We start from the raw sequence: 18,369 nt of genomic DNA, 5'->3' as shown, positions 1-18,369 counted from the left end.
ATTCTATTTTGTAATTCAAGTATTTTTTAAATTTATTATTTTCTCAGTGGAATATTCTACCAACTTCAGCAACATACTTTACTGAATACTCTGAGAATGTCCAAAAATTTCATAATTTCATTTTTAATAAGTTTAGGGAGAAACAGAAATCTAATGACAATTGAAATATATAGCAGGCTATAATGATAAATGGCAGGGAGACAAAGCAGTGTCGTTTTAAAAAAGCTATGGCCAAGACAACCAAACATCAAATCATTCCAGATATTTATTTTCCAGCCACATCCCTATTTTGAGACCTTGTGCCTTCTGTCCAGACAGGCTGGTATTTGTTGTGTTGTTGGGGGTGATATATATAGAGGAGACAGACGGAGAGGGATTCCAGTGTGGAGCAGTGTGGCTGCACAAAGAGGTGGTGAGCAGAGAAGGCCACTGTGTGTCCTTAACACTGACCCACCCTGCTAATGACAGGGTGCAGTTTGGCCTGTATCCCTGTCTCACCACGAGCTATGACCACTGCACTCCAAAAGTAAAACAGCTTCTAGGAACCTTAAGGAGTTTTTAGATTAGGACAAAGGGGGTTCACAAGAGGCTCCCCCTTTGCTAAATATTTGTGAATGCGGTGCACATCCCCAATGTATTTGGTCCTCCATAACACGACTTAAGGATCATAAAGTCCAACTGTTTGTAGTTCCTTTGGCTCTTGAAATGAAAACTAAAAATAAGTGGTTGTTACCGTGGCCCAGCTTCAGGAGCCACACATCAATACAGACATGATGGAACAGCTTTACACTGAAGTGATATACATAACATATCTGCTTTTGTAAGGATGCTGGTTATTATAGAGTACAGAAGGGGAAAGGAGCTTTTATAGCACACAAGTTTGGACTCAAATGTATATTTAATCCAAGGGATTTTGTGTAAAAAACATATTAGGCACAAATCTTCAAAAGGGAATCCTCACACGAGATATAATAATAATCCATGGATATGGGACGGCACTCTGACTCCAAGAACCTTTCGGTTCCTTCTGGAGGCAACATCTACGGAAAATGTTTGGAATTTCACAAGAACACTCAAAAAGATTTTCATTCCTTAGATTTTGGTGGTGACCTGGATCATCATTTTGATAAAGACATTTATCAACAATTCTTTACCATTACATTTATGATTTTTGTCTTTCATGGTGATGCATACAACACTACAAATGCCTACATCAATCACCCTAAGATCTACCACACATCTGGATTACAGTAATTTTTTTGTTATGATGATCGTACAAAATCAATTACTGAGATATTACAGCTGAAAATGCTACAGATTACAGACTAATACTGCATTGTCAAATAAGATACATCTTTTGGGCTACAGCCCAAAGAAAACCACTAGTAATTAAATATTGTTGAATAAATATCAACCGATAATGATAATGATTCTAAAGCTGTTTTCATTGACAATGAGTCAGGTGAGTTAGGTGAAAATTACATAATGGGTAAAAAAGGTACCTCAGCAGAGGTTTGTGCTCTCTCTTCGTAACATCTAACTATTCTACTTAAATGTCAAATAAGACGAAAGTGGAGGAGGACACTGACCTGACGGTTCCTCTCATCTACGATCCGGGTGATCTGGATCTTCTTCCTCCCCATTGCCAAAAGAAGTTCCACAAAAGTCAAATAAGATTATCAGTCGCTCCAGGAAGAGATGAAATTTCAACAGACAATCCTTAACACATGGTTCCTCTTTTGGCTCTTGGTATGGTTTACTGCAAAAAAAGCAAGATAGAAAAGCTCATGTAAGAAATAATCAGTTATGTTTACCAAATGAATTCAGAAGCTTGAATAAATCATAAGACCATCACTTCCAAAAGGTCTTACATCCATTGTTTCAACAACTCCTATTCAGCATTTTTACAATCCAGGGAGAACTAAATGCAATATAGTCCTTGGTGAATAGTATAAATAAGTACAATTTAATGAGCAGTTTGCTGAATGCACTTTAACACACTATTTCAAATGAATAAGTGCTATGTAACCAACCACAGTTTCTTTCTGTGTCAGTTTAGCAGTACTTGATGTATCATTCCTGAAGTGGATTTTCAGATTCTCTTCTCACTCTTTTACTTGTATCTTTACTCCTCCCATTACATCCTTCCTTTCTACCACACTGCAGTCTTTGTCACTGCTTATTCCATGCTGTGGTATCATTCTATCTGACAGCCAGGAGTGTCAGGAAGTGAGCATATAGTCTACCATAGTTCACAGAACACCCGGACTGACTTTTTAATTCAGTACAAAGATATGATCTCTCCCAAGTTTCCCAATAACAAACACAAGTGTTTTTCTCTTTCGATGTCCACAGCATTCTCCAAAGGCTCAATTACATAGTTTTTTGAATTGAATCCGTTGCCATTGGAATTCTGTTCAACACATATCAAGGAACCCAAGAGCAAACTATCTAAAAAAGAATGCAACTACCTCATTACACAGCTCATCTGTCTTCAACTTTCTTTGACTGCAACAATCCTTTCTATGCACTAGCATTTAGTAACGTAGTGCTGAGTAGCTTTCCAGACTTCCTCCTCCTGCTGGGATGTCCACCTGCTTTGCGGCATCCCTCCACTCCTCGGTACTTGTGGGCACTGCCATCTCCTGGAGCCCCTTAGCTCTTTCCTAATCTCATCTGGTCTGGGAGGAGACAGAGTGAGGCGAAGCCTGGCTTCATTCTAAACCTCCCTTGATTGTTGTAGCATGAGAATACCAAACCTGAGCTAGGTTTTTGTAAATGTATCAAATACACATATTGGCTTAAAACACTTCTTGATATGATCCAAAGTTTATTTTAAATGTATTTAAAATCACAATGTTTTCCAGCATTGTGGTCTACTCTATTAGAGCTTCCCATTGAAATTAAACTGTTATGATCAATTTCAGAGTTGTTGTTTTTTTTTTTAAACATCTGAGCTAATTTTTATGTAAGGGCAATTCTTGTGAAATAGAGTTATGCTCTAACCCATCCAGTTCCAGTTCGGATTCCAGCTGACCCTGCACAGGGTCAATTAAGGGCGCACACTGTAAGACCCCTCATGTCAGTCAGTCAGTCATTTTCTAACCCGCTTAATCCGTTAACGCAGGTCGCGGGGGAGCCGGTGCCTATCCCGGCAGTCTCAGGGCACGAGGCGGGGGACACTCCAGGCACGACGCCAGTGCACCGCGGAGCCACATAGAGACAAACAATCATTCACACACACTCACTCACTCTTACGGACAATATGGGACCGGCCAATCAACCTGAAGCGCATTCTTTTGGAGGTGGGAGGAAGCCGGAGAACCCGGAGAGAACCCACGCAGACACGGGGAGAGCATGCGAACTCCGCACAGAGCGGGACTCGAACCCGGGTCCGCCGTGTTGAGGCGGCAGCGGACCCCTTATGTTTGGGATTTAAATCTTCTTGAACACAAGATGATTGTAACAATCTTGTTTACAGCCACGTATCTGCCTCGCAGGTCAGAGGTCTTCCAAAGCCCAACCCAGCTTGCTACGGGCATGAGGTGGGTATGGGCCCTACAAAAGACAAACAACCATGTATGCTCATACTCACACCTACAGATAATTTGGTGAGACCAATTCACCTCAGCTACGTGTTTTTGGTTTTCGATTGGGAAAAGGAAGCAATTATGAAGAACACAATACAGTATATACAGTATAACTCATAGGCAACAAAGGCACTTTGGTGAAAGTCAGAGGGAGTCTGTGCTTCTAGTGAAACGCTGATGATCTGTTGATGCATTTGGTTTAAGGTTTTCTGCTTCAGTTTGTCAAAATTAGGCCAAGACCTGGATCTTGCCTTACCAACTAATTAACATGTTTAATTTGCCGTAATTGGCACCAATGATTACCTGGGCTTGCGCTAGCCATACGCCACGTTGCCATAGGCAAAGTAAATGCCTTTTTAGCTTGTGTGGTCACAGTGGCGTTATTATTTTAAGGAAAAAAGGCTAAAACGTACAACTTTTTTCGACTCGCGAAAATCCCCGAGCGATAAAAACTTTTTCTCTCGCTAGCGCCACTATTTCCGTCGGACATAGCCGAAGTGACCTGAACGCTCCCGATCATTAAATATGCACTCGCGTCATGACCTTTTTTTGTCCAATGAAAAACAAAAAGATTCTATTTTTACAAGCTAAACCTGCGAATTGGTATACAACAAGGTGAGGACGATCGATCGAAAGAAATTAAGAATTCAGTGTCATATAGTAGAGTTTGTGTTAAAATCCTAATTAAACAACAAAAGGTGAATGCTGAGAGGGGGGAGGAGTGGTGACAGACCAATAAGAAGGTAAATGAAAGATATTATCAAAACTTTTTTGTAGTCTTAGACTTTTAATCGCTATGACCGGCAGGAATAACCAGCGATGTATGTAAATGTGTATTCACCTCGCTTGCTATTTTTCATGCCTTTTTAAATTGAAATGAAAAATCATATCGAATTAAAAAAACAAAACAAAACTATGGCATACCAATGGTGTTGATATTGGTCAAAGTTAAAATGTCTTCTAGTCCAAGTAAAACTCACAAGTAAACACTTAGTAATACCAAGAATCAAATTTATTAAAATCACAGTGTCTAAGTCAAAGTTAAAATGCCTTCTAGTCTCAGTAAAACTTGCAAGTAAACATTGACTAATATTTTGTATGACAGTATTTTCACGTAGTGAAAGCAAGTTTTCAATTGTTGAATCTCACATTTATACCTGCATAAAGTAGGATAGAAATAAATATAGTTTAGCTTGAACTGTTGACTTTAGTGTATTTTTGTAGGTAAACTGAACGGAAGATTTTGCCCTCAGAATGCAGGAAAACAACCCCATTTTCTAAAAACATTCCCGGGGGAGGCCCCCCTTACCTTCCCTGTGGGGGGTTATCCCCCCTACACCTCCCCCCACGACAAGCATTGGTCATCAGCGCGCTGCACCGCTGTCTTGGACACAGAATGTGGCTTTTTGTGGCTTACTCAATTCTTTTACACTGAACCACAGTGGCTTGGTCGTACGACCTCCTAGTGCAAGCCCAGATTGTTATATTATATGATCTGATATGTCAGTAAATACATTTTACATTACAATCACTGTCATTCCAAAAAATAAAAAAATACAGTACAATTCTCTCAAATGCATTTGCTGCTATGAATTCATAGTAAAATAAATGTGTTTTATAGGCAGCACATTTGTCCAAGGAAATTATTTTTCTTTTTGTGATAAACCATCATCATTTATACTGTCACCATGCTAATTTGCTGAGCTGTTGCTCTTTATTTATTGCAATTGACAGACTATATTTTATTGAATATTAATTACAAATTAAAATGATAAATGTGTCTCAGGCTACCCAGTTTGTCGAGCAACCAAAAAGCCTTGTCTAGTAGATGTCCTTCTCAGACAAGTTGTCCAGATCAATGCAGATGGAATATATTAGAATGGTAGAAACTCTATATGGCTAATGTAAAAATCAATGCACCCACAGGATGAGCCAACAGGCTGCAGGACTTTCACAAACATATGCAAGGCAAAGCTATGAAGTGTTATTTCATTACATTCAAAATTAAAGTCCCGTCTTACCTAATAAAATAAGCAGCAAGATTCAAAGACATTTTTGTGGTAATTCAGGAATCTCGTGTCTCTTTACATTATTGAATAGTTAACCTCTGGCAGTTTTTATCAATCTTCACATGACTTATTAAAATGGATACGTAGCACTCTTTAAACAGTTTCACACTAAATTCAAAAGCCTGAAGCACAATCTTCATGACTCACAAACTGCATGACTCTAAATGAGTCATATATGATTTCCCTTTGATGGCACTGGAGTGGATGCTATTTCAAATGTGTGGTCCTCGGATTGTGAAAAAATAATTTGGTATTTACATGTTATTTATTTTCCAGATATAAAATATAAATTCTTTCTATATTCTAGACTAAAGACATGAAAATGTATCAAACGTGATTGAAACAGCTTAGTAGTTTTCTAATCTATACATACACATTTGCATATACATTTGTGAATACACACCCACACACACTGGATACTTTCCTAACTATAAGTCCTAAGCCCCCGAGCAAACCTCACAACCAAATGCTCTTCTCTTTATCTCAGCCATGAAATCCAATTCCAGTGGATCGTCGGAAGTGTGACCAAGCTTTGAGAGGCTATGAAACACTTTTCCAAGGTTAGATTGCATGGGGTTTTATGTCTGCTATGCCTATAAAGCAGCAGAGTCACTTGTTGTAGTTTTGTTAAATAGAGCCTCAAGGTTTCCATGTAAAAATCCAACATTTTCAACACATTATGAATGTTGAACTTTGTACCCAACTGCATGACGAATACAAAAAATACATGATTTCTTCACGGGTAGCTAAAAACCATTTGTCTGATAGCTGTGGCTGTTAACACTACGCACTATGACTTTATCTTGTCTTTGTTCACTTTCTGTGATTGTAACTCAGCATGGTTATGGATGGCTTGAATTAACAGTGGATCTTCTTCTTTTCCTTTCGGCTTTTCCCTTCAGGGGTCGCCACAGTGAATCAATTGCCTCCATCTGACACTGTCTTCTGCGTCCTCTCACACCAACTACCTTCATGTCCTCTTTCACTACATCCACAAACCTCCTCTTTGGCCTTCCTCTAAGCCTCCTGCCTGGCAGTTCAAAACTCAGCATCCTTCTACCAATATATTCACTATCTCTCCTCTGGACATGTCCAAACCATCTCAGTCTGGCCTCTCTGACTTTATCTCCAAAACCTCTAACATGTGCTGTCCCTCTGATGTACTCATTCCTGATCCTATCCATCCTGGTCACTCCCAAAGAGAACCTCAGCATCTTCATCTCTGCTCCATCCAGCTCTGTCTCCTGTCTCTTCCTCAGTGACACTGTCTCTACAACAAACAACATTGCTGGTGGGTTTTGTTAACTTTGGACAGATTAGCTGATTTCTCCACTTTCTAGTCTTTGTGATAAGATAACCATTTGTTGGTGGTAGCATCACATTTACCAAACAGAAAATGGGGTGGAAATTTTTTTCTCATGAAACCTTCTACAAAAAGGCGGCACAGTGGCACAGTGGGTAGCACTGTTGGCGTACAGCAAGGTGGTTCCTGGTTTGTGTCCCGTATATATTTATATAAAGTCCCTTTCACCCTTGTGGGGTGCTATCTGTGTGTCATTCTCAAGCTCGGGTCTTCTACCAGAGGGAGTCTGAGGGTTCTGTGCAGTACCTTAGCTGTTCCTAGGACTGCGCTCTTCTGGGCTGAGGCTTCAGATGTTGGTCCAGGAATCTGCTGGAGCTACTCTTCCAATTCGGGGGTCACTGCCCCAAGTGCTCCTACTACCACAGGGACCACATAAACCTCAATCTTCCACATATGTTCCAGCTGTTCTTTCAACCCTTGATACTTCAGTCTTTTCGTGTTCCTTTTTCCTGATGTTGGCATCAGCTGGAATCGCCACATCTATCACCACTGCTCTCTTCTGCTCTTTGTCTACCACCACTATGTCCGGTTTGTTAGCTAGCAGCTGTTTGTCAGTCTGGAAGCTGAAGTCCCACAGGATCTTAGCCTTCTCGTTCTCAACTACCTTTGGTGGTATGTCTCATTGGGATTTGGGTACTTCTAGTCCATACTGGGTACAGATGTTCCTATACACTATTACAGCTACTTGGTTGTGCCTCGGCATTCGGTACTCAACCCGTGAGGTAGTCTGATAGTTTTGCGCAAATATAATAACTTTTTCAGTACATATTCACTATGGACCCCAAGAAAGTGACGGAGAAAAGAGGAAAAGAAAAGACGAAGAAAAGAGGGGTTTTTTTATTCTTTACTCCAATCTTTGTTTTTTACATTATGCACAACTCTCATTTATTGTGTAAAAATCTAATTGAAACATGTATTTGTTACATGTTTTGATGCATTTTTATGCTTTACAAAACATTTACGTCTGGATTTTTGGGGGCTTGGAACAGGTTAGGGCATTTGCATGGAAAATGCATCTCTATTAACAAAATTTCTTCCAGAACCAATTAATTTTGTAAGTAGAGGTCGAGGTCTCTCTCTCTCTGTGTGTGTACCCCTTACGAAATTAAGTAGGGGTTCCAATCCATTCCAACCCCCCCAAAATTCAGACATAAATGTTTTATAAAGCCTAAAAATGCATCAAAACATGTGACAAATACATGTTTCAATTATACTATTACACAATAAATGAGAGTTGTGCATAATGCAAAAAACAAAGAATAAAGAATAAAATTGATGGTCATTTACCTTTTAACAGCTGCCCCCATTGTTTTTTTGCCCTCTTTGGTTCATGTGCTCCTATCTCACCATGCCAAACAACAGAGTGAATTCCAGTCCTCCTTTTGAACTTCTCCAACCACCCACGCAATGCCTTAAATTTCCTTTTGTTTTAATAAGGTGGCAATTGTAGATGCATTACGACCATATTCTTTGGCGAGCTCAACCAAACGTATCCCTTTCTCATGCTTTTCTATGATGTCTTGCTTTGTACAGACAAAAAAACTTTTCTTCGTCTTTTCTTTTCCTCTTTTCTCCGTCACTTTCTTGGGGTCCATAGTGAATACGTACTGAAAAAGTTATTATATTTGCGAAAACTATCAGACTACCTCACGGGTCAAGTGCCGAATGCCGAACACACTCCATAAGCACCGATCTAGCTCCACACAGAGGTGGAGTGTCATCCCTCTTAGCCAATGGGATGCCAGGAAGATACGTAACAGGTAATAGCAGATGGCAGAGCAGCTATCAGAATGTTGTGTTCAGGAACCTGTGGGAGATTCAAGTATCACCCATTACTGTGTTCTTACATTACATAAGTCGAAATTTCTTTTGTTAGTAGAGGTAATATTTTCCTGCTGAGAAATTTCGTAAGTAGAAAATTTCGTAGAGACATTTGTAAGTAGAGGTATCACTGTATATGTATATACTGAATATTATTCGTGTTACATATATGCATATGACTAACTGTGTGCTAGGGTGGAAAAATAATTTCCCTGCGAGGGATTAATGGATTAATAAAGTTCATTTAATTTAATTTCAGTATAATGGTTTAGAAACTATTGCAAACACACACAGTACCATTCGCTTCATCTTTTATCCAGTCTACAAGAAGACATGACAAGGCCCTAATACGCAGTCCATTAACCCAAATAAGTCCAAATAAACTAGATTGGCAACAAGCGTAGAAACAATCAAGAACATCTGACCTCATGAGTGCAAATCAACCCCCTAATGTCTACTCATATAAAGAATAAACAAAGTCAGAGCAAAAGAAGGTTATTCATGCTGAGTCTTAATAACACAAGGTTGTTTTCAATACAGATCAGCTCAGTGTAATTGGCAAGGCTTTAATGCCTCCTCCCCGTCAAAGACCAGGGGTTCTTTTCTAATTGCGTTGACACCAACATGACCTCTGCTCCCATCATTCTGCCAGTCAAACAAGACTTCAAACTGCTGCCACCCAGTATGTACCATAACGTCCCCTTCCTGATCTTCAGCTACCAATAGATTAAAATGATCATAAAATGTCTCCAATATGTTCAAGACTGACTATTTTGCTTTTTCTGGTTGTTGAGCTAATCATGTTTGTCAGCATAGAAATGCTCATGGTGACATTTTTGTTAATTAACTGGAAGAGGAAAATGTTTCATGACTGTCTTCAAAAATGCTGAGAATTGACAACACAGATTACAGTACATGTTTTATTCATTTTTTTATGATCACTTTTCCCTGCCTGCATCTTTGCAAAATTGCCTTGTTCTTCTCTACTCCCCTTTTTCTCTAAATTTTGCCCTTGTTCCTCCTGCACTTATTTGCATCGTATCCATCAGCATGGAGAGTATGGGGGGAGGGATTTTTGCTCAAGGCATAACAGAGCAGACTGATATAAGACCCCCCCCCCCCCACACACACACACACAAAAAAGGCCCGAACTTCCTTTGAAGTTTTCGTAAATGCAGTTTTCATAAATGTTCTTAGGGAAACTTATGCATAGTTAACAGTCGGGGTATACAGTGGACCTGCTCCCTCAGGGAGGTGGGATGCGATCTGCAGGCTTGTTTACTGGCTGAATTTTTAAACATTTCTCTCTTAGAGTAGTTCTCCCTATGTTGAGCCTCCCCACATGCCCAGCTGTGATTCCCAGTTTTCTTTGATGTGGAGAAAATGACAATTTATGTAAAGACAGACTTGCAGCTACTTAAAAGAATGGACAAGTGAAATCAGCATATTTCGTATGCCAATCATGCTGACACAATGCTACATTTTCTGATACGCAGAAGTTAATAGACGTGTTACGAGCAGCAATAACAGCTGCAGAGGACTCTCCTTGTCAGGCTGCCCAATGACAAAAGTTTAGATTCAATGGACCCGTTTCACAAAGTCAGGGCTAACCAACCCTGAGGTAAACCTGTAGTTCTGGCTTGACTTACCCTGAACTTGAAAACCAGGGATTTTGGTTTCACAAACGCTTCTCAGGTTTAGTTTTGTTAACCCAGAGTAAGTTGACCCGCAGGTTAACAGGCGCAACAACTTAAAAAAAGCCATTACCAATGGAGCCCTGATTCGACTATACACCATGATGATGGATGACACGCGCACCTCAGCGCTTTACGGCGGTCGGGGTACAAATTTTAATTCGTGCATAAGGAGACTTCGAGGACATTTCCCGAAAAAAAAAAAGCAACAGCGATGCAGCTGCAAAGAAGAGGGAGCATACATAGGAGGAAATTGTTGCTCGACTCAATACATAAGTTTAAACGTAGTCCGTTACAATCACGGTAAAATTACGTACTGTAGGTAAAGGGCAGGAATAAAAGTCTGTTATTTTATTTAGGTACAATCCATTGGGGGAGAAGTGCACATGTCAGCAGCTGAGAATTAAGTATAAAAACATCATTTACACAGGTCAGACTTCTGCATCATATTATGTTTGATATTGTACAGTAAAAATAGTGGATGTTTGACTGTTCAGTTGTTTTATCACCAACATAATGCTATTGTCACACACATAAATGTGCTCTCATCTCTATCAAGTTCTGTTACGTAAGTAAATTTAAACATTTTAATTTTATGTAAATAAAACAGTAAATCGGCATATACACTTTACAAAAATAATTGAGAAGAAGAACATGCATACCATTGCATATACCTATATTATCTAATAACTGGAATCAAGAGCTGACATGTAGGATTTCCTTGATACCGTAATAGCCAAAACTGCTTTAGTTCTTACATCAATAGCTGTGGCATTGTATGGCTTATAACTGCTTTAAGGTATTCCAGGTTTTATTTTCTGACTGTTTTAGTCAAATGACACACACAGGAGTTACTAATTGACAAGAAGAAAAATAAATTAACAAGAAATTGAAGAAAACAAATGTGGTGTAACATTTTATGTTACTGATTGTTTTCTTCCAAATTTTTAACATTCTGGTGCAATACAGAATTATATTTATCCTCCTTTGAAATATTAACACATTCTCATCCTTTTTTAATCCTTTTTTAACAGACCATGGACAGAGTTAGATAGCGCAGCTTGTCTAACTGTAACTGTAAGTCTTCTCAGTGAGTGTCCATGGGAAAATTGAGACATGATAGCGTTCTTTTTGAAGCTAATCCATAAAATCCATAACGTTAATCCATAACGTTTGGTACCCCATTAGCATTGTAGCTAACGTTAGCAAACTACCACCACTGCTGGGAGAAGCCTAACAACTACACCAATGCCTCCACATACCTCTGGCTGTGACGGCTGCGTCCGCCTGATCCAGACAATCTCCGAGTTGGAAAAGAGGATATCTATCCTGTACCAGATCCAAGATGAGGAACAGATTCTGGGTTCCCTGGTCCCTTGTGTGCCGCCACCATCACACAAGCCGCTGAGTTGGACTCGAGTATCCCGTGGCTTGACACTGATCAGCCTTCCGACTTCTCTGCGAAACTGGGAGCCAAACCAAAGTCCCAGGCTAACTCTACTCCCAGCCACTGGGAGCCATGGATTGCTGAGGGGAAGGGCAACCATGGTGGGAAGCTCCTCTCCCGGTCGTATCCACCGCAGGATCTCCAGCTGCCCAACAGGTTCTCTGTCCTGGACGAGAAGGATTTCCCTCCACTCAGCAGGTAAACACACCCGCCGTCGTATCCGGGTTCCGACAGGTCACCGTCTCGGTCCTCCACTGCTGACCGTTGCTCTCAAGGGCACACGCCATCCGTCCGTCCCAGCCCACATTCTAAAGCCGTGCCACGGACGGCATGTCGGCAGCGAACCCCCCCCCCCAGGTAAAAACAAGCAGTCCATCGGTCCAGCACCCACTACGCATCCAGCCCACCTGTCTGAGCCACCTTCATCCGCCACACTGGTCATTGGTGACTCAATCATGAGACACATCAAATCTAAATCATCAGCAACTTACTGTTTTCCCGGTGCCAAGGTACTGGACATGGTCAGACAGATCTCCGCTCTCTTGAGTGACCATCCCAGCGCCAGAAATGTAGTGATTCACATTGGATTCAACAGTACCGCAATAGTGAAAGTGAAATTTTTAAACAGGATTTTATCAGTCTTTTTAACCTTCTTAGGGACTATAACAAATCTGTTTTTATTTCTGGACCCCTCCCCTCCTTCCATCGAGGTGTAGGCCGTTTTAGCCGGCTACTGAGTCCTGGTTACAGTCAACCTGTTCCTCTCACAACGCGGTTTTAATTGACAATTTTAACCTCTTCTGGAACTGCGGGTCATTTTTTAGCAGAGATGGATTTCACCACAGTCCACTTGGTTCCCATGCCATGGCAGGAAATATCTTCCATGCTGTTACCATTAACTGTCAAAACAGTAGCACATGACAAATCATTCCAGAAGTGCACCTGGACACCACAACAGTAACTGGACACAACTCTTCCACTCTGCTCCCATCATGCACCCCTCTGCTGACCAGCATCCCTTATCATGAGTACTTGGACACCTCCAGTTTATCCATCCCTGCTTTATTCACCACTAGACACACCATCAAAGGACTTCTAGAAGACATCGTAATAATCTCAAGACTGTACACAGACGTACAGTAGACCACCAACAATGAATCCACCCCTCAACATCACCCTCCACATGGCACTTCTTAATGTCCGTTCTTTTTTAAACAAATCATTTCTTATTAATGACCTGATTTTAGATAGCAACGTCCAATGCATGGTTTTAACTGAGACATGGCTCGGCTCAGATGGTCCAGCAACACTTGCGGAAGCATCCCCACCCAACTATACATTTTTATACTCTTCCAGGACTGATAGAAAAGGTGGGGGAACAGCAACCATCTTCTCAACAGCAATAGATTTTAAAGATTGTACATTTGATAAATATCCATGTTTTAATATCATGCATTAGTTTTTAACAGCCCTCCCATTTTATGTATGACTGTGTACAGGCCTCCTAAACGATGTTCTTCTTTTATCTCTGATTTTTCTGAAGTCCTCTCAATCATCCACACCAACTACAGTAAGAGCTGGGCTTGCGCTAGACATTCACCACTTCGTCATAGGCAAAGTAAATTCCAGAGTGGCTACAAGGTTTTTAGCCTGTGTAGCCACAGTGGCATTCTTATTTTTAGGAAAAAAAGGCTAAAACTTACAACTCTTTTGGACTTGTGAAAATCCCCAAGCGATAACATAAGAAAGCAAACTTTTTCTCTCGCTAGGCAGCGCGCATCTTTGTCTTCTTCTTCTTCGTCGGCGCACATACCGACGGAAATAGCTGGAGTGACCCGAACACTCCCAATCATTAAATATGCACTCAAGTAATGACCTCCTCTCGCCAGTGAAAAAAAAAAAGGATTCTATTTTTACAAGCTAAACCCGCAAATTGGTGTACAACAAGGCGAGGACGATCGATCGAAATAAAATAGTGTTCTATAGTAGATTTTGTGTTAAAATTCTAATTGAACAACAAACGGTGAATGCTGAGAGGGGGTAGGAGTGGTGACTGACCGATCAGAAGGTAAATTAAATATATTATCAATACTTTTTTGTAGTCTTAGACTTTTGATCCCTATGACCAGCAGGAATAACCAGCGATGCATGTAAATGTGTATTCATCTCGCTTGCTATAATAGCAAGTAAAACTTACAAGTAAACATTGAGTAATACCAACAATCAAATTTATTAAAATCAAAGTGTCTAAGTCAAAGTTAAAATGTCTTCTAGTCAAAGTAAAACTTACAAGTAAACATTGAGTAATATTTTGTATGACGGTATCTTCACATAGTGAATGCAAGTTTTCAATTGTTGAATCTCACATTTATACCTACATAAAGTAGGATAGAAATATAGTTAAGCTTGAACTGTTGACTTTAGTGTATTTTTGTAGGTAAACTGAAGATTTTGCCCTAACAATACAGGAAAACACTTTCTAAAAAATTTCCCGTGGGGGGGTATCCCCCAACACTCCCCCACGACGAGCGTGGTTTTACACCCCCCAACAATTGAAGACTTGTATTCACTATGTGAAGATACAGTCATACAAATATATTAATCAATGTTTACTTGTTAATTTTACTTGCGATTATAGCAAGCCGCTGTCTTGGACACAGAATGTGGCTTACTCAATTTGTTTACACTGAGCCACAGTGGCTTAGTCACACTACCTCCAAGTGCAGGCCTAGAAGAGTATTACCGTGACGATTTTAACATTCACATTGAGTCTGATTGTCTATGTCATAGACAATCAATCAGACTCTTTTACCTCAGATTTTGTAAACATGCTGAACTGTATGGATTTTAACCGACACATCACCCTGCCAACCAACTACAGAGACCATACATTAGACCTTATAATGTATGGTCTCTACGGCCTATCTAATCAGTTTCTCCTTTGTTGTGGACGTTGGCACATCTGATCATTACTATGTATATTTTGTGATAAATTGTCTTATAAAACAAGATATTCCACATCAACCTGTGAGGAAGCGCTATATTACCTCGGAAGGGGCTGCAAATTTTATTCACCTTTTACAAGACATTCCGGGAGATATTTTACCCTCTTGTCATTTTTTGGTTGCCAGTTTTAACAGTAAACTCAAGTCCATTCTTGATTCAGTTGCCCCTTTAAAACTAAAGTTTTTAATCCAACACCTCCCTGGATAAATAGAGAAATCATAAAAATTAAAGAGAAACTAGGATTGCTGAGAGATTACGGAGGAAAAACAAATTAACCATCGACTACCAAATTTACCGTGAACAGCTGATTATCTATAATAAGGCAATAAAGCAATCAAGACAAGCACATTTTTCAAAAGTCATCAGTGACAACTGTGACAATCCAAAAATTATTTTTTAAACAATTGATCGTTTAATCAATCCCATTTTTAATAACGCAAATGCTATGTCATCCTACTCAAAGTGGGAGGAATTTGCAGCCCATTTTATTACTAAAATTGATACCATAAGGTCAAACCTCTCCCACTGTCAAACCTTGGATTGTAACACCAATGAACCTCTCATTACAGGTGAAGAAACACTAGAGAAATTTGTCCTGGTTGATGCTGAGATATTGATAAAGGGTATTTCTAAACTTAAACCCACAACCTGCATTTTAAATCCCATCCCCAAATCCTTCTTTAAATCAGTTTATGGCTTCTTGAATCATGATTTGCTCAACATTATTAATTGTTCGCTTCAGACGGGTGTTTTCCCATCCTCTCTCAAAACCGCAATAGTTAAACCCATTCTGAAGAGAAACAATTAGATCCATCCATCTTCAGTAATAAGACCTGTATCCAATCTGCAATTTTTAAGTAAGATTTTAGAAAAACTTGTTTTTAATCAGCTGAATGATTTTTTTAAACTCTCGTAATATTTTTCAAAAATATCAATCTGGTTTTCAGGCCAAACACAGTACAGAGACGGCATTAACAAAAGTTGTCAATGATTTAAGGTGCAATAAGTACATAAAGAAACTTTCTGTTCTTTTTTTTGCTTGACCTCAGTGCAGCGTTCGACACAGTTGACCACCACTTCTCCTGGACAGACTTTATACCCTGATTGGCATCTCTGGTACTGTTTTAAACTGATTCAAGTCATATGTTACTGGAAGATAATTTTTTGTATTAGCATGGACGAATATTCCTCTATAAACTGAAGTGTGGTGTCCCCCAATTTTAGGTCCAACTCTTTTTAATCTTTATATGATACCGCTGGGGGATGTCATCAGGAGGCATGGCATTAATTTCCATAGTTATGCTGATGACACACAGCTTTACATAGTCGTGTCCCCTGACGACACTGGGCCAATAGATGCTCTTTTAAAATGCATTTTAAATATTAAGTTATGGATGACGGGTAACTTCTTACAGCTCAACCAGGACAAAACAGAAGTACTTGTCATCAGCCTGAAGCACAAAGAGAAAAACGTAATTTAAAACTCAAATCCCTGGCTTTTAAGACATCTGAGCAGGTAAAAAATCTTGGTGTTATTCTAGATTCTAAACTGAATTTTAATGCTCATGTCAAAAGTACGGTTAAGAGTGGTTTTTATCATCTAAAGAACATTGCCAGGGTGAGACCATTTTTATCTCGAACCAGCACAGAGACACTAATGCATGCTTTTATTACTTGTAGAATTGATTACTGCAACGCTCTTCTTTCTGGTCTCTCCAAAAAAAACACTACTCCACTACAACATCTCTAAAACTCAGCTGCACGAGTTCTGACGAGGACCAGAAAGAGAGGTCACATTACACAATATTTAACACCTAGCCGTCCTGCCTGGAGAAATGCCACCACTCCGACACGGAGGAAGATGATGGTGGAGGAAGTGCGGCGTCAGGAAGAGGCGGCAAGATGGGCCAAAGCAGTCGCCCTCGGCAAACAGGGTCTGTGGACAAGGTGGGATAGTGTCGAAAGGAGGAGGTTGAGCTGGAGGGATGCATGGGCCATGGAAGCAAGGAGCTTGAGTTTCGCCATTAGAGCCACCTACGATGTCCTTCCAACCCCGACTAATCTCCACTAGTGGTTTGGCGATGATCCTGGGTGCGTCCTGTGCGTCAAGCCAGCCTCCCTTCGGCACATACACACCAGGTGCAAAACCAACCTCACCCAAGGACGGTATACTTGGCGCCACAACCAAGTCTTGAAGAGCCTTACTTCCACTCTGGAGGGAAAACGATCCAGCATCAATGCCCTACCACTACCAACATCTAACACCTCATGGGCAACTGACTTTGTCCGTGAAGGGGACACAGCTACTAGGAGCAACCCTACACCATCAGATAGAAGCCAGCTATGCCAAGCTCGTGACCGGAAGATGCTGGCAGATATTGGCAAACAGCTGGTGTTCCCCTGGGAGATCGCCACCACCACCTTGAGGCCTGATTTAGTGCTCTGGTCCCCTTCCTTAAAAAAGGTATACAGAGTCGAACTCACTGTACACTGGGATGATTCCATGGAGGAGGCATATGAGCAAAAATGCCTGCGGTATTCCGAGCTAGCTGCTGAAGCTCGACACCGTGGCTGGAACGTGGAAGTCCGCCCAGTGGAAGTTGGGTGCAGAGGGTTTGTGGGAACATTTACCACAGGACTACTGAGGGACTTGGGAGTTAGTGGCAAGAACCAGCACACAGCCGTCAAAGCAGCTTCAGAGGCAGCAGAAAGAAGCAGCCAGTGGCTCTGGCTGAAGAGGAACGACCCCAAGCTCAGATCTGATCATCCTGCTGGTGGCCGCCTCTGGGGAGGGTGTATAGTGTAAAAGGCCGAAACACCCCATGACCCAGAGGAACACTACCGATGATGCATCCCAAAAATTCATTTCTTCAGGTCTCCCATCCACCATTCACCGACAAGTTAATTGTATGTGCTCGCACAAGGATAGAAACATCTCATCCTGTGTTTTCTGAAGAAAAAAAAGTCTCTGCAATGGTTAACTGTATGCTTCAGAATCAATTTTAAGATCCTTTTAATGGTTTTTAAATCTCTTAATGGTCTTGGTCCTAATTATTTATCTTATTTGCTTTTAACATATACACCCTCTAGATCTCTCAGGTCTTCAGGCATTGCCCTTTTAATTACACCAAAATTTTTATCCAAAACATATGGCAAGGCCTCTTTTTACCACTACGGCCCATGTTTGTGGAAGTTTGCCTGAGGACCTGAGGAAAACAGTCTGGACAATTTTAAAAGCAAACTCAAGACCCACCCTTTTAACTTGGCTTTTAACTAAAAATGCATTTATGTATTTATTTACTTTTTTCTTTCTTTTTTCTTTTTAAACTTTTAGTCTAGCTTTTGTGTGTGTTGGGGATGGGGGGGGGGGTTCTCCTGT

General features: G+C 40.5%; 1 protein-coding gene across 7 annotated transcripts in view; it reads right to left on the bottom strand.

The window, feature by feature from the left end:
- The window catches only part of LOC137595109 (myocyte-specific enhancer factor 2A-like), a 69,774-nt gene that overhangs the window by 29,019 nt on the left and 22,386 nt on the right, over positions 1–18,369 (bottom strand). For 4 of the 7 annotated variants that reach the window (XR_011035419.1, XR_011035429.1, XM_068314995.1 and 1 more), the window contains exon 2: positions 1,590–1,759. Coding sequence is in view for 5 of the 7 variants with exons in the window: in XM_068314995.1 (XP_068171096.1) it covers positions 1,590–1,643 (54 nt within the window). In the remaining 2 variants the exon portion in view is untranslated. Of the gene's footprint in view, positions 1–1,589; positions 1,760–1,871; positions 1,888–2,471; positions 2,572–11,799; positions 11,925–18,369 lie in introns of those variants that run through there. The other 3 variants (XM_068315072.1, XM_068315156.1, XM_068315321.1) reach the window with 3 other exon arrangements.

The sequence above is a fragment of the Antennarius striatus genome, chromosome 1, assembly GCF_040054535.1.
Source record: "Antennarius striatus isolate MH-2024 chromosome 1, ASM4005453v1, whole genome shotgun sequence".
In the NCBI taxonomy this organism is placed as follows: domain Eukaryota; kingdom Metazoa; phylum Chordata; class Actinopteri; order Lophiiformes; family Antennariidae; genus Antennarius; species Antennarius striatus.
This window is presented reverse-complemented; position numbering and strand designations above follow the sequence as displayed.